The sequence below is a fragment of the Choristoneura fumiferana genome, chromosome 21, assembly GCF_025370935.1.
Source record: "Choristoneura fumiferana chromosome 21, NRCan_CFum_1, whole genome shotgun sequence".
In the NCBI taxonomy this organism is placed as follows: Eukaryota; Metazoa; Arthropoda; class Insecta; order Lepidoptera; family Tortricidae; genus Choristoneura; species Choristoneura fumiferana.
The window spans coordinates 6,797,031-6,814,751 of NC_133492.1; the positions used below are offsets into that span (position 1 = coordinate 6,797,031).

A 17,721-nucleotide genomic window follows, 5' to 3' on the forward strand; every position below is an offset into this window, starting at 1 on the left:
GATTTAGGACACTGTCGAAAAAGTGAGCGAAAGGCACCAACTCGGCATTGGTTCACTGCTCATTTTCTTCCTATAGTAGGAGAGCCCAAGCGGGGATTTCGGGATTTACTAAAGCGCGGCAGATGAGTATACAGGGGGATACCTTGTACCCGCTTAAGTACTTCCACCAAATATGAGCCCCTTATATATGGCCGCCCGTCAAGGATAAAGGATCAGTTTGGTAAAAAAAAATGATCATCTGAAATTCTTGAGCGCGTCAGATTAAGGTAGGGTGAGTTAGTTACATGCTAAAACGTGTATATTCCACTAATCTGACAATTTGAGAGTTACGTAAAAAAAGGGGAGGGTTACAAACTTGTAAAAAAAAGTCATCTCGACATTCTCGAGCGTGGATATATTTTTTTATTTTAAGTAAATATAAATATCATGGGACACTTGACACCAATTGACCTAGTCCCAAACCAAGCAAAGCTTGTACTATGGATACTAGGCAACGGATAAACATACTTATATAGATGAATACATACTTAAATACATATTAAACATCCAAGACCCGAGAGCAAACATTAGTATTAAGTATTCATACAAATATCTGCCCCAGCCGGGTATCGAACCCGGAACCTCAAGCTTCAAGCTTTTGAAGGGAATAATTCAAGGATTACGCAAAATATATAGGTAATCTGACGATTTCCACAAGCCGAAGTAACAAAAATTCATCGATAAAGTTTAATGGGTACACAGCTACGTGATGTCTATATTTCCCTCTCCACGTTGCTATTCCTCTCTCACTCTTTCTCTATCTATTACTCTCTCACTCCGTCCCCACTCTGGTTTCTGTTGCCATGACGCCATAACAGCTGATCACACAGACTCGTTCGTTAGATATTGTTTACAACGTATTTCCAACGTTTTTGCTTATTTTACCGATGATGATAATAAAAAAACAAGAAAAAAAAATGTTTTTATTATTTCTTATAAAATACAAGTATTCTATTTAAAAAAACATACTCTTTTTTATTTGCATGTTATTTCCTGAGATTTTCAATTAATTTAGTTCGATGACTTAAAAAAAAATTGTCAGATTAGGCAAATCCCTCCAGATAATCGTCAGATTATGAGGAAACACGTCTAAGGCATAAATATTAACCATATATATCTTTTTTTTTTGCACATTCTAATAATGACCGCGAGTTTGCGTCACATCCAAATCGTCAGATTATTATATAAGAGCTTTTTTTTAGGTTCGCTTAACACCCCCTTTGAAAGTCTGACATGCTCGATTTTTTTTTAATTTTCAACCCTTACGTACGACCACCCCCATCATGGAAACAATCGGATTAACATACGTACATTTTTAAAAATACGTAGGATATGGATGATATCAATATCTGACGCGCTCGAATATGTCCATACAACAGTTTTTTTTTACATTTTTGAAAATCTATAGCCGCTCCTCCCCCCACCGATTAAAAAGTATATATTATATGATTTTTTTTTCTTTTTATCATCTAAGCTTCGCAACCCAATAGGCCTCTATGACGCTCGAGTAAATCCCGATTTAGCATCGTCTACTACTACCCCCTACGGGTGAGGCCATGTTCAAAGTCAAAGTCAAAGTCAAAATATCTTTATTCCATTTAGGCTATAACAAGCACTTTATGAATGTCAAAGAAAATCTACTACCGGTTCGGAAAACCCCTGTCGAGAAGAATCCGGCAAGAAACTCAACGAGGTATTTTTTTTTTAAACAAAACAACTGTGGAGTCCTACAGCTGATATGATGATTCTTCCCTCACCCAACAGGCTTATGGTCGAGTGAGCAATCCCATATTGTGTTTCAGAGTCATAAAAGACATTGCATGCATCTTCTTCTTCTTCCTGTGGTGCCTCTCCACTACTGGAGGTTGGCTGTCAACTCCGCATGTCTCTCCTTATCCCTCGCCATAGAAAACAGTTCTTCCACACTGGCGATACCGGTCTACTCTCTGATGTTTCGCATGTGTTGTGTTGTATATTGCATGCATAAATTATCCTGATTTACAGTCAGAATAGACCTTCAAGTCTAGGTACTTATGGCCATAACGAATTAGGCACGCAAGCCAAAGTTGTTAAAGAAAAACAATCGAGTCAATTTTCCATTTTACACTCTTACCTTGAATTCTATTTCCATTGCATAAAATTACTGCTAAATACTACTAAATTATTATCACAATAAGAAGTTTTGGAATCCCGCCAAACATGTTCGTGCATGCTGGTTATCTTTTTTAGCGTTTGCGCTTATATTAGTTGGCCGTATGAATTACCTGTGTAATATGCCAAATTTTATAATGGAACCCAACGTCATTACCATGATTAACGCTAAGCATTTTTGTATTATACCTACCCGTAATAGCTTGAAACTCCACCTCGACAGAACATCTCCGAGACATTTACAAATAATGCCCGTTCACGCTCAACTTTTCATCATAATGAGCGAAAGAGACAACCGACTCAATTTCGCTAAAACACTACTCAGCGCTTTGCACCGTCGAAAATGTTTCCCCTGAATGCTTACCGCGAGGTAATAACTTGTCTGTTGTTTTTGTTGGTAATATTTTGAGAAGTTTTTCAAATCGCAACTTCATATCTGTGATTATGTTTTGCTGTGTTTATAAGAAGTTATTTACTATACTAGAATTAATAACCGCGTGGAATTCTGACTACATTACTGCCATTATTAGACGTTTCAGTGGTAAAAAACATTTTTAGGATTAATTATTAGGCGACTATCAAACCACTTTTAGCTGAATTATTTTAATAACAAAATCGCTCACGAAGAATCGACTTAGTGTCAAAAAAACATCATCACCACTATAAACGCATTAACTGACTTAAACTTATGTGATCAAATTTGGGATGTTCATCATACTTTGTTGAAATTAAGTCATAAAATCAAATAATGAATAACATAAATTATATCATACTGATTAAAAAATAGTTAATAGGTAGACTATCTGAGAGGAATCTACTGCCTAGCTGCTATTGAGTCCGATCATTAGTTCTTTACAACAATGTCTTCCGAGACGCAATCTCTAACCCAGAACTCGTGTCCCCAATTATTATCGGTTCTATAAGATAATAATGTAATCATCTGCTACTTGAGCTAGCTAAAAGAAATATTTTTTTCCGCGTTCTCAGTAACGTCGCCAGGGACGCTTATGATCGCAATTAATTTAATTCTTTGTCATTCGCATTATGAAGATGAATTACTCGTATTAGCGCTTAAAATTGACCTGAATTTAGTCTTAAATGTTGTCTGACAATGTAACGAGAGGCCTCGGCGTTAAGATTAATTAAAACCCGGGACCTCGTGGCGCTCACAACTCGATGACTCTCCGTTTATAAATTATTAATTAATTTGGTAGACGCATAATTAATTTTGTTGAATATTTTTGCTCATTTATTAGTTCTTGCGGCTTTTCAATGGGTAAGCCTTGGCCTACATTTTCTTTCGCTGAATCGTATCAATTCATTACACGGATGTGCTGAATTGGTGACGTAAAGCGTCAATATTATACAGGGTGAATAAAAAAGCTGGCAAATAGTACGTTGACTTGTAAACGGAATCATTATCACGTCGGAAACGTTTGTAATTCTACATACTACAGTAGTAAATGTACTGGCTATTAATTGCTTTAAGTAGAGGATATTTTAAGTTAAATATTTACTCAAACTTTCCTAACTTTGAGAAACAATACTATTAAAAGAAAGTCACGATATCTTAACTACAGTACATTTATATATTACTTGAAAAACGTATTCGTTCATTTAAAGTAGACTAGTATAAGGGTCGATAGATCAGACAATTAATAATTAAAGTAACCTTTTTCGTAGGCGGTACAAATTAGACCAAAATTCTCCTGACCGACTTAATCAAGCCAACATTGTAATCTTGTACTAACAAAGGTACAAGCATAGTTCTAGATCCTTCCACTTCCCTTCCTTCCCATAAGGTTTTTCTATTTCATTATATTCTAAGTACAGTAATGGACTCTACTTTATCTACTTATGTAAATATTTTTTCTATTACAACCTTTTACCATGCATATTTTCTCGTTTGTTTGTTTTAAATCTTGCAAACAAATGTGTATCCACTTTCACTAATAAATTGACAAGTTAATAATTAAATATAATTAATATAGGTTGGATGACAATGCACGTACAGTCAACAATAAATACAAGCTGTACTTCGACTTTGAATTAGTCTCCTGTACATTTAAGATTTAAAATTTTAGATGCTGTGTGTGGAGTTACCAATTTATACTTATAATGGTGGAGAATAAACTCAGACAGGCGTATAAATCGTGCGTGTATCAATTTCATGGTCGAATTCCCTGATGATGATGACACTGGCGAATGCTATCAGGCCTTTTTTGCTCACTTAGCCTAAACACAAATATAGGCGAACCTTTTACGTGACACACTTTATCTCATATATCACAATACCTAAATTCAGGTCCTGATGGATAACGTGCGGAGTGATATATCTCTCGCGAGGAGCGAATTTGTTGGGCATTTTTTTTTATAAAATCAAGACGTGTATCTACTCTAGACACGTTTATGATGAATGTGCTTGGGGTGTCAAAATATGATGTATGCCCTGTACTGGTTTAAGCGGTAGTAGTAAGAAACGAGTAACGTGAACTTTTGTTTTGTTTGCTGTCCTACAAAATGTTTTCGTACATATAAATCAAGCAAGTTCAACTGAAAACAAGATTTTCTTTTGAGTTATTTTTATTTTTCTATTGAAACCGATCGTAAACACTAGTAGGTACATCAATAGTGCGAGACGCACAACTATCTCAGAAAGTAAGAGAGTCAGAGAGTAAGTATATTTAGAAAATTCTTCAGGTTTTCAAGAAGATTGACTAAACTGAACTGACATACGTACGTTGAAAATTAGAGAAAATTTCTTGAAAATATCAAAAATAATTTAAAAAGACTAAAAGAAAGTATGGGAAATATTTACTTGCAATTTTGCACTTTACAAATTTCGGCATGTATGCAAATGTATCCCAGCAGCATATGTAGAACTGTAATCTCTTTGATTTTGACATATATAATTTAAATAATACAACGAATACTAACGAATTAAATGGCATGTTCCGAATTGAACGAAAGTTTAACACTCCAAAATTGATTCTAACTTTAAATACGTTTTGGTTTACTTAGTTGTCGTGAACTGTTTCAAATTAATTGCTCATTTCTGCTGAATACGTATTCCAATTGACTGCCACAAGTTTAGCAGTTAATAGAGAACTTTAATACGAATAAATTTAAACGTGAAATTATTGACGATAAATTATCGGATTATCGTTAGATACTGTTATCTTCTTGGGTCCGTTAATGGATAATACAAACTCTCTATTTCTGATGATTTACAGAATATTTAAAATAAGCTGTTCATCTGCTGCGTTTTGCGGAAACATCACTCTTTTCTAGGATGAAATTAATCCGATGTGAATCTGGAATAGCATAGGTACTTAACTACTTTATATTATCGAAAGGGTTTTTAAATGATGTTTGGAAATTACTCAGATCCGCAAATAGCGTACCTATTGTGTTAAATAAGGGTTCCTAGTTGACCACGGAACCCTTAAAATGTAGTTGTGGTGTACTTGTGATGCAAGTCATTAAATAAAGTTGTAAACTTGTTTGAAAAAAATACTCTGTTGGATTTCTAGCTAGATTCTTCTCAACAAAGGTTTTTCTTTACCGGTGATAGATTTTTTGACTCGGCAATGTTTTTACGAAACACATTAAATTGTAGCCTAAATATGAAGATGGTGATGGTGGTCAGGGAGTTGGGGCGCAGGTTGAAAGACAGAGGTGACCCGACCCCCATTCAGGGTCGTACTTGGTCCAGCTAATTTCTTTGGCCATACAACGGGGCAAAGCCACTGGGGTAATATGTACGTTTGGGCCAAGTACGATGCGGATGGTATTGTTTTTTATATGATGATAGATATTTTGTTTTGACTATGATTCAGTAGGTCCAGCGATTGCCCTCTACATAGGTCAAACCCACAAACAGAGTTTCGATACGTTAAGCTAAGTTATCTTTGTAATCAAACTACTGTGGCTGTATGTACTGTAAAAGTCTGCATTTCAATTTCAACCAGAAATGTGCGAGTATGTGTTGCGAGGAATGTGTTTTTCATAAACCAATAGAAACACTTCATTTCCACCAGAGCGGTGCTGAGCGAGGATAGGTAAATGAAGTGTTTTCTATTAGTTCCTCCATCCTCGCACATCTCTGGTGGAAACACAACCTAACAGTCTTTAGTTAGGTAAAATACAAGTGGAACTCAATTTGTGTTTGGCGTACGGCCCGTTCTGATTTCCCTAGAGATTCCGTTCCGTTACTAACGTACAAATTGAAAATAAATCGAAACGAAGGATTAATATAAACCCTGGGTAGGAGTGTGTTGGTGGTGGAAAAATTAGTCGGTAATCATCATAAGTTTATACCTATTTAACACCCGTGGATAACATGCACATATATTTTGCTTACAGAGTTCCTAAAGATTTTTGTCACTAATCAAATGAGATAGGTCCGTTGAACTTGAACATTTAGAAACAAATGGTTTTTTTTATATTTAAAATTATAAATAAAAACTTGTGGAAGACTCTCGGCTAATGACACAAATTATTTTAAACTAAATATTATCGATGACACATTGTACGATTATTTAATCCTTCAAATAAGACAAATAAATTATTTTTTCTTCATGCAAAGAAAAACTCAAGCTTATTTCCATCAGACTTTGATTCGGACTCACTTGCAAGACTTGAAATAAGCTACTTATTTATTTTTTGCAAACGTTGCAAGTTAAGCTACCTCATAAAGTTACCTACTCCTAGTTACCTATTCACGAACATTGCAAGTTAATTGTTGTTACAGCATAACTAAAAATATAAAAAAATCGACATAGAGTATATTAAATCAACCAGATAATAACAACCGCCCATTTTGTACCTACAGTACACCTGCCTTCATGAGAACCTGTTCCACTACTTGTGCGAAGAAAATGGTGGCGCGGTGATGCTGCCGGCAGCCAAGGGCGATGACGCGTGGAAAATATACTTCAACGAGAACCCTGAGGAGATCGTGGACGAGTTCGCCATGAGATATGGAATTGAAGCTATATATCAGGCTATGACGTAAGTATTCTTATATTATTAGCCCTTTCATTGAAAGAAGTTCATGATTCAAACCTTTTTTTTATGAAATCCAAAAAAAAAACATAAAACAGGTAGTCTTGAATTATTTATGTGCATTTTGTTGCACACTGTCAATTTGAGGGCTGCCTGGATTCGTGCGATTAACGACTTTTTGTGTCATTTTGGATAAGTAAGTAGGTACCTACTATGTTAAAATGTGATCGCAACTAGTACCAACTAACAAAAATTGGCAAATCACGTTTTTGTCATTATTAGGGCTACACTCAGGCTAAATTGACCACTGATGGTTTGGTAAAGTTTATAATGTAAATAAAATTTGCATGTCCTTAAAAATAACAATAACAGAGAAACAATTTTTCGTCACGCATTTCCTCCATACTGATTATTGGTCTGATTTTCGAATGCAATGTTCTCTTAATTTATAATTACTTATGAATATTAAACTCGATTCTAAATCGTATTTCACAAATATATCGTAAATCGTAATAATATTCAGTAGGTACCCGCGTAATAAAGTAAAAAAAAATTCGTTATTTAATAAACCACTAAGCGTTATTTTCAAAGTGTATCATGTTATAAATGCTAGTTACAATCTTATTTGCCGAAATTCAAAGCCAATTACAGCATACTTGCTTTCGACATGAATTTTATCACTTACGTCGCGCGTAATAAATTATTCGAGGAATAGGTATAGCTCAGACACGATAATCATACAACGCACCTCGTGGGCTACTTTGAATAATTTTGAATAATATCTTCGCAAGTAACACCAAAAAGCAATAAAATTTGGCGGTAGGTACATCAGGAAGTTTAACAAGACTGCGGGGTATTCGTAAACATTTATAGAATAGAAATATGTTTATTCAGCCAACACATCATGACAAAAAAAGAGAAAACACATTTACTTACATTTATTGACTTTCTGTTTTAATATAATCCTTGTTGTAATAATCACATAAAAATAAAACCGAGTCCTGTCTTCGGATCAGTATAATAAATGCAAAACGAAGCTAATTGTACCTATACAGTCGAAGAAACTGTATCGCGAACCAGTTTTTTTGGTGGCAATTCGATAACATTACATAACATATTCTGCCTAATGTTGGCCAAATAAATCATCGTGACATTAATTGTGACAAGATTCCACCATATAGTATTACTGTATAGTATTAATGAGGTATTGTATAGTGCTTTTCTTTGTCTGTATCAACTAACTAACGGCACTACACAAACTAGTATAGGAAAACGAAAATACATTTATTTACTACAGCAATTTAATATTGCAAACTAAGCAGACTATATAAATCAAATATCGTCAATACAAATTTCAATCTGTCGTGAAAAACAACGATACGACAAATCATACCCTGATCTAGGCTCAATTCAGAAATGTGTATGATGGATGATGACATTAGTAAGCCCAGATCGAGAAAAAATCATGCGTAGATAAATCATTTTAGTCCAGCGTAACAAATCAAATTTCAGCAAAATAATTGCGGTATTCAGAATATTTTTGTTAAAGGAAGACTCATATTAAATCCCAAATAAATAATAAAGATCACGGCAAAAGGAAAATGTAAGCCCAATTAACGGTCCCTCGTTTTGACATGGCGGAGGATCCCAATCTTCAAATAGGTATTGATTTGGGCGGTACTCGTACCTATCTCTTAGAATATCTGATATCTTTTGTAATAAAAAAACTTATTTGCAATTTCCTGTCCCTGTTAGCCGATCCGGTCAACAGTAAAATTTGCAGTCTGAAATTTCATAGGTACTATCGTGTAGAAGCTTTGACTTTGAATTTCTTGGAATGCTATGAATAATTATTATATTCTTTGTTTTTCGTATTTCAGGCACTTCCACTGTCTGTCGACGAAGTATTTGTGCGCAGGCGTCCCGGCCGTGATGTCGACGCTGCTGGCAAACATCAATGCGTACTACGCTCACACAACGGCTTCGTCTGCTGTATCTGCGTCTGACCGATTTGCTGCTTCAAATTTTGGTGTACGTTGTCTATTAGATTTTCATTCGATATTTACCTAATCGATTGACAGTATTTTTTTTATATACTAGTTGTTGCCCACCCACATTCGCATGCATTTAGGTACCGCTTTCTTTCGGAAACTATGCAATTTTCGGAGATATCTAAGTGGATCTATCTCTGTAGCAAAATTCATTAAATTGGTTCAGCGATTTAGATATTTGAACGGCATCTGGACATTCCAGGCTTTGGCAGATGACATTACTATAAATAAGATCCGTAGCAGATTACAATTCAACTTGTTTGATTACATGTATAATCAAACAAGTAGAATGACAATCTGCTACGGATCTTATCGTATCAGGGACAAGCTTTCGCTGAAACAAAGTTTCAGTTCGATTAGATTCGTAACTTTGATTAACACTATTTCTACTTGCTTTGGTCTAGTTCCTTATCTACTGTTTTATTCCATTAATTCCAGAAAGAGAAGTTCGTTAAACTACTGGACCAGCTACACAACTCACTTCGGATCGACCTGTCGATGTATCGCAACAACTTCCCTGCCTCCAGCGCCGAGAAACTTATGGACCTGAAGTCTACTGTTGACCTGCTCACTAGTATTACTTTCTTCAGAATGAAGGTAAATTTTACAAACTCTGTTTGTATCATTGATTAAGTAGTTATATTATTTACTTTCTTACGTGTCTCAAGTTGTTAGCATCCCTTGTTGATCAAACAAATTATTTATTTGTAGGTATGTCTGTTTCTTTATCTTTTTGGCATAATAGGCATCTGAATAATCATACAAAAAAGTAATTATAGTAAGTGTTAAAAATATTCTAGGTCCAAGAACTAAGCAGTCCACCGCGAGCCAGCACTGTTGTCAAGGATTGCGTCAAAGCATGCCTAAGATCCACATACCAGTTCCTCTTTGAAAATTGCTACGAGCTCTTTAACAGGGAGTTCCAGGTATTTATTGAGAATTTAAAACGAGATACTTAAAACCTTCTCAAACACTGATACTCACTCTTTCATTCCTTTTTATACCCTCAGGTGGATCCAAACGAAGCAAAACGTGATCCAGCAGACCACGGGCCTCAATTGGACTCTGTAGACTTCTGGCACAAAATCATCGCCCTCATCGCTTCCGTAATAGAAGAAGACAGAAACAGCTACGCACCAGTGCTTAACCAGTTTCCGCAGGAGCTCAATATTGGACAGGTAAACACGATTATTATATAGATACAGAAAGGGATACAAAAACATGAGTTCTGTTAACAAAGAGAACAGCGTGGTTTTTCGGACACAATACTTTTATCTTTTTTTAAATGATCAAAAACAAATGTACTGCCCGAAACTTTGGTGAAATCCCACCATTACAAAACAAAAGTAGCTTAGTTATGCGAGTCAAATCGAACCTTACATTTAAAAAGCCCCATGGTCAGAGCAACCATGTCATTGTATTCCTACCCAATAATACTTTTTGTCAATGTCACCTACATATAATTATTGGCTGTCGCCAGTCCCGTAATAGATTAATTCAATAAAAACCCACATTGAAATGCAACATGTTTGTTTCGTTTGTTTCTATGTTTGCCTTTTGTGGCTTAATCTGCATCAGGTGAGATAGGGGCCAATCACGGTCAGTTTCATGTAGAAAAAAAGAAGTTCTCGTGGTGTTCATTTAATAAGTTTAATTTTCATGGGTAGATAGCCGGGTGGAAAATTGCGTTTTCATCTCTAGGGTGGGGAGTATTTATTTTTTTATTTTTCGATTAGTCACGGAGTCGAAGATAATTGAGTTACGTCAATAACACTTTTTTTCACGTTTCGGCATGGCCATCTAGATGCACGTCGTGACCAAGGAACTTATATACAACACTGGAGGTTGAAAGCTGAACATCCGTTTGAAACAAGAACATATTCCATCTCTTTCTTTAGTTAGGTTAATAAGAAAGATATGGAAGTCATAAGTAATAAAGGTCAAACTTCTTCGTTCGGCGTTCAACCTCCAGTTTTGTCCCTTGGTCGTGTCGTGACCAACTCGATTTTTTTTTATAGTCGGCCATGGCAATTGGCCAGGTCGTTAAGGTACCGTTGGAGGTTGGATATAAGTAAATTCAATTTATTATTATTCTTTTTTTTTGTTGTAGTATTTTACTTTCCTCACAGTCGAAATGAAAAGTAGAGTGTCTAACTCGGGTGAAATTACCCATTTCCCTTCGAACTATTGAGAACTATTCGAGATATTCCCAGAAATATCTTGGGTGAAATGGTTCGCTTTCCACCCTTGGTTATCAATCTACTATTGTTGCCTGACTGCGGCAAAGCCAGAAGGAAGGAAGCCAAAGGAAGATATTACAGACTTATTACTTCTTGTTTATATGCAATATTATCATTGTTAGAAGTATTATTAATTATTCGTTTTGTTAACAGTTGTCAGCAGCTACAATGTGGTCTCTATTTGCTGTGGACATGAAGTACGCGCTTGAGGAACACGAACAGCACCGGCTCTGCAAGTCTTCCGCCTACATGAATCTGCACTTTAAGGTGATTCCTTCATAATTCTAAATTATTAAGTGCTATTACAAGAGTCAGCCAGAACCCTTAATCTATCACCTTGTGCGGATTTTCTGCGACAAACCCTCAGAAGGATTATTTGGAAGACTTTCACTTTTATTGCAACAGCAAGTCGCAATCGTTTTTACCATTCATTTCTGTCAAATGATATAGGATAAGAGTAGGAAGAGACGGTGAATGCTTAAATTGGAATTAGGCAATACGGCCTCTTATCGTTAAATGTCACTTTTCCTTGCATTTTGAAGATAGTATCTACGACATACTTGGAATCAAAGATAATGGAATGCTCATTTTCATATCAAAAATCCAACTCGCGATTTGATCCTTCAAAACTCAAAAATGACATCGCCATCGCTGTTTTTAACTTTAACATCCTCATATCAGGTGAAATGGGTGCACACGCAATACGTAAAAGACGTGCCGCCATACTGCGGCGCCGTGCCGGAATATCCAGCCTGGTTCGAGCCGTTCGTGATGCAGTGGCTCAATGAGAACGACGATGTCTCGCTCGAGTACTTGAACGGAGCCTTTAACAGGGACAAGAGAGACATGGTGAGTACTTTCTTACGTATGGACATGGTACTACTTTGACATGGACCCGTAAATAGCAGCTAAAACCTGAACAATTGTTTTATTCAGGTGATATTTTGCGTAGGTCCATATCAATGAACTGCAATATTTTTTTAACTAAACCTTGGTCAATCAGGTAACAGAGCTATCATGGTAATCTTGATCACTGCAATTGAAAAAAATATTAAAGTATTTACTTCATTATATATGTCTGTCGGATTAAGTATTTGACGAAACTGATGACCGATAGGAAGTGCAAACTATATTTCAAGACAACTCTAGCTATACAGCTAAGGAAAAAAGACACCAGTTTTAACTAAAATGCAACCTAATAACGTGCTTTATTTTTTTACAGTTCCAAAAATCAAGTGAACACGCACTCTTCAGTAACTCCGTAGTAGACGTGTTCACTCAACTGACACAGTGTTTCGACGTAGTTTCTAAGCTTGAATGCCCAGATCCTGAAATATGGAAGCGCTACATGAAGAGATTTGCGAAAACTATTGCCAAGGTGCTCGAAGCTTACGCTGACATCGTTAAGAAAGAGTTCCCTGAACACTTGAAGGAGGAACGAGTGGTACGTATGGAAAGTCGTGTGAAATTAAAATCAATAAGACAATGTGAAATAAAATGATTTGACCCTTCATCAAACCCCCTTCATTTTGGCTCTTGCCAAAAGTCAACGTAGAAAAGCATAAGCAGTAACATTAAAATAGTTCTTTCATTAAATTTTTAACGGCTCTATAGAATCGTCAAGGTATACCGGAGCCTATGCACTGTAAACTGTAACAACCCAAAGATATTCACTATCACCTATAAAACCTTTACGAATGACGCGTCTCATTTTGTAAGGCTTTACACACACAACATTTAACGTAGAATCTTCTTCTTTTTCTTCGTCGGTTACTCTTAACAGAGAAGTCATAATCACGTGCATGTCAAACAATTCTACGCCAGTTGTCTTTGGCTATCGCTTCTCTAGCGCAAGTGCTGAGTAAAGTATTTGTTAGATGTAGATCGCCTTTAAGCAAATTCATCATAGTTACTTTACAATGGTTTTCTCTTTAGGCGTGCATCCTCATGAATAACATTCAGCAACTCCGAGTGCAACTGGAGAAGATGTTCGAAGCCATGGGTGGCACTAAGCTCGAGCCGGATGCGGCAGACATTCTTAACGATTTGCAGCAGAGCCTTAACAGCACACTTGACGAGCTAGCCTCTATGTTCGCAGTCAGGTATGTTGATATATCTGACCTATGTCCAACAGTGGGCATTCTTCCGGCTGATTTGGTGATAATAAAATTTAATTTCAAGCTCTTTAATGTATTGACTGTACAGTAAATTATTGTCTCTCCAACAGCTTGGAGACCAGGATAACAGCGAGCGTGAAGGAACTCGGCGAGTTGTTGCAAAAGGTAGGCGGAGGCGGCGTGCCGGGACAACCGCAGCCGCCTGCGCACCACGAAGCGGATGAAGTGTTGAGGCCACTTATGGATATATTGGTATGTAAACAGAATAACTACAATTACTAAGGCATCTCACGTAGATAGAAGAGATTTCTAGTCAGCATTCGCACGACTGAGTTTCAAGGTTTTTTTTTTGGTCTATTGTTTTCCATTTTACTTTTAATCTGTAAAATTGCTATTACCTGAGACAAACGAGACTAGAACGCAGATTTTTTTAATTTAGCAAGTAAGAGGTAAAGTAAAATAATATATTTGTTACAGGATGGTTCGTTGACGATGTATGCTGAATCTTGTGAAAAGACTGTTCTCAAACGACTGCTCAAGGAATTGTGGAAGATCGTAATGAAGATCCTCGAGAAAACTGTTGTGCTTCCGCCTATGACTGATAAGACGGTAAGATTATCGAAATTAAAGACTTCACTGTCATTTGTCACTTAGTGGGTCCTTTTCTCACAGATCCAGGAGACAGCTGCATAAGAGAAAAGGACGAAATATAATAAGAATGAAATATGATATGAAACAGAATTACACTATTGTAGATCAACTTATGACATGGTAGTGGTAATTTATTATTGACATATTTTGTTTGGCTTTCAGATGATGTTGAAGAATTTGACCAATAATGCTAAGAACCTAGCAGCTAATGCAAAGATTGAAGATATGACGCAACTTTTCAAGAGCACCGTTGGCAAGCAAGACGTTAAACACGCTCTGTCTGGAGTGATGGACATGTCTAAAGAGGTCAGTCAAAATCTTTTCCGATTAAAACGCGAGAAAAAGTGATATTTTACTTATATCACTTTGCTAGAAATAGAGGTCTGACTAATAAAGTAACCAGATTTTTTTTAATTTATAGCTAGTGTAATTTTGTCTAAAGGGTGGACTGAATGAAATTTAACATCGAAAGTTTCTTCATTTGATACGAATATTTCATCTATATCATCCCGGCCTGCATACCTCCTACTGCCGGGCACAGGCCTCCTCTCAGAATGAATATTTACCTCTTTTAAAAAATATCATAATTTTATAACAGGGTAACTGTAATTTTTTTATAAAATTTACAGCACTTGTCTGCCGAGAAGAGTCTGACGCCAAAGCAGTGCGCGGTACTAGACGCAGCATTAGACACTATCAAGCAGTACTTCCACGCCGGTGGGAATGGGTTGAAGAAGACGTTCTTAGAAAAGAGTCCGGAACTGCAATCGCTGCGATACGCCCTCAGTCTGTACACTCAGACTACTGATACGCTGATTAGAACTTTTGTGACGAGTCAGCAGAATCAAGGTTGGTTTTACTTGTAAATTCTGCAAATTGACTTTATTCCTGCTTACATTAATGAAAGTGCTCGTTCTTAACAGCAATGTTTCTCAGATTCAGAAAGTTTTCAGAATATTTGTATCATGGGGTAGAAAAGTTTCTGCTAGCCGTATGGGGTCCAGGTGCGAAGGAACTTGTAAAAGAGATTTCTTTATGCCTAGCAAAAACGAGTGGCGACCAGAAGGCTGGCAGCTATTTTCGCCAAATTTTGAGCCTAACGCGGAAACGCTGGCTGTCTCCTGGGAACCATGTCGTCGTCTGATATTATGAAAGATATTTTTTAATTACTTACGTTATAATTGTAGAAATTTACTTTAAAAAAATCACCAATTTAGCAGATACTACAAAATAATATCAATGGCTCCTTTTAACTATGCTTCAAGCATAGAAAAAATATCAAAAACATTAAATATTAATTGAAAACTATTTGATTCAGACGCAGCGGTAGCGGAAGAAGGCAGCGTTGGAGAGGTGTCAGTGCAAGTCGACTTGTTTACGCATCCAGGAACCGGCGAACAGAAAATAACTGTGAAAGGTAAATTAACTAATTAAAGAAGAGAAGCCGTCGAACTTTTTGTACGATTTTTCCCGTTTGTAAACATTTTTTCTAAATCAATCTGAAACCAGAAGGACTTTTTTGTTATGAATAATTTCGCATTGAAATATTAGTATATTAATAGTATAATAGAATAATTCAATTAGATCCCTAACATCAGTTACATTTTCTAGGTTTTTCTGGTTTTTTTTTTGTTCGACTGGATGGCAAACGATCAAGTGGGTCACTTGATGGTAAGAGATCACCACCGCCCATAAACATCTGCAACACCAGGGGTATTTCAGATGCGTTGCCAACCTAGAGGCCTAAGATGGGATACCTCAAGTGCCAGTAATTTCACCGGCTGTCTTACGTTATGTCGTTATGTTTCCTAGTTTCAGTGTAATTTGGAAAAAAAATCAGGAACATCTTTAACACCAAAGTAATGTATACTTCCAGTGGTAGCAGCGAACGACCTGAAGTGGGTGATACAGAGTGGCATGTTCCGTCCGTTCATCGAGGTGAACCTCATCGGGCCGCATCTCGCCGACAAGAAGCGAAAGTTCGCTACCAAGTCCAAGAGCAACAACTGGAGCCCGAAGTTCAACGAAACTTTCCATTTGTAAGTGATGTTTAACTGAAAACAATACATTTGAGAATTTATCGTGGACACGACGTAATATTTTGCGGTTTTAATTAGCAATTGTAACAATACTATCATAGTATAGTACCGATGCTGGTAAGTCTGTTACCATTAACAAAGTACCGACGATTTTCAATTTGACTTCGTACCATATTAAAGTTATATTGATGAATGTAATGATTTTCGTCAAAATTTATCCATCTAATTTTATCGCTTGTGCAGTATTCATCCTAAATTAAATTTTTCCTTATAAAGTTGCACAGTTCTGGGTCGATTATCTATTGTATATCTACGGGTATTTTCTGTTAATAAGATCCTATGGACATTGTCCACGCATTAAGTACTATGGCAGCTATGCCGATCACTCTCTTCCAAACTATTATTTGGAGACCTAATTTTTACTCTGACTATGTTATCCGCAGCATGATCAGTGCAAACGAGCAATTGGAGTTGTTTGAGTTGCACATCTGCGTGCGCGACTATTGCTTCGCGCGTGAAGACCGGCTTGTTGGCGTGGCGGTCATGCGACTTGCCGACAACATTGACCAGGTATTAAAGCAATTTTCTCTCTTATTTATCATCATCATCATCATCAGCCGAAAGACGTCCACTGCTGAACAAAGGCCTCCCCCTTAGAACGACAACTCGCCACTTGCATCGACCGGTTTCCCGCAAATCTCACGATGTCGTCAGTCCACCTGCTGGGAGGCCTGCCAACGCTTCGTCTTCCGGTTCGTGGTCGCCACACGAGGACTTTCTTCTATTTGAGGGGGAGGGGGGTTGCCATAATCCCCACGCTTGGCAGGCGGCTTGTGTATGCAGAAGACGCTGCTGCCCGTCTTCTGGATTTTCCCTTAGTCGCCTTCTACGACACCCAACGGGATGGGATGGTGGGAGCTATTCTTGCCCGGGCACCCCACGGTCAAGTCACTCTCTTATTGCATCAACTGAATTCATGTTGAGATTAAAATGTAAGTCGATATGTTGGTGATGATGACCATGAAGACCTTTAATGAGGTTCCGATACTTGCATAGCGCATAAGTATATGCGATACTTGCTTTGTTGCATGCGTCATGATTATGGGTAGACTGAAGAAATTTGCAGGTAAATGTTATTTTAGTGTAAACTGTGCTTGGTCTACCCTTAATTTTTTTGCGTTGACTGACTTGCAAAAACGCGAGTCGGAAGCTCATTAAAGGTAATCACGATTTATATAATGTAACAAATAGATAAAGAGAAAGTAACCGTGAATCATTAAAAACTATTGCTGAGTGTAATATCATTTTGAGCTCCACAACTGCTCATCCATTTCTGTAGCTGACTGTTTTAAGTAGAAAACGACACCAAAATGAATGAATTTCAATTGTGTTATACAAATTGTCAGTGTCACCATGCCAAACGATT

At 36.9% G+C, this 17,721-nt stretch overlaps 1 protein-coding gene across 7 annotated transcripts in view; it reads left to right on the plus strand.

The window, feature by feature from the left end:
• Positions 1 to 17,721, plus strand: part of unc-13 — a 382,374-nt gene that overhangs the window by 360,257 nt on the left and 4,396 nt on the right. For all 7 annotated transcript variants that reach the window (XM_074104223.1, XM_074104224.1, XM_074104218.1 and 4 more), the window contains 16 exons: positions 7,025 to 7,203; positions 9,078 to 9,228; positions 9,687 to 9,845; positions 10,049 to 10,174; positions 10,259 to 10,426; positions 11,642 to 11,755; positions 12,170 to 12,337; positions 12,711 to 12,932; positions 13,424 to 13,590; positions 13,716 to 13,857; positions 14,083 to 14,214; positions 14,419 to 14,562; positions 14,886 to 15,105; positions 15,575 to 15,673; positions 16,133 to 16,295; positions 16,739 to 16,865. In XM_074104223.1, the coding sequence (XP_073960324.1) occupies positions 7,025 to 7,203; positions 9,078 to 9,228; positions 9,687 to 9,845; positions 10,049 to 10,174; positions 10,259 to 10,426; positions 11,642 to 11,755; positions 12,170 to 12,337; positions 12,711 to 12,932; positions 13,424 to 13,590; positions 13,716 to 13,857; positions 14,083 to 14,214; positions 14,419 to 14,562; positions 14,886 to 15,105; positions 15,575 to 15,673; positions 16,133 to 16,295; positions 16,739 to 16,865 (2,481 nt within the window). The remainder of the gene's footprint in view (positions 1 to 7,024; positions 7,204 to 9,077; positions 9,229 to 9,686; positions 9,846 to 10,048; positions 10,175 to 10,258; positions 10,427 to 11,641; positions 11,756 to 12,169; positions 12,338 to 12,710; positions 12,933 to 13,423; positions 13,591 to 13,715; positions 13,858 to 14,082; positions 14,215 to 14,418; positions 14,563 to 14,885; positions 15,106 to 15,574; positions 15,674 to 16,132; positions 16,296 to 16,738; positions 16,866 to 17,721) is intronic.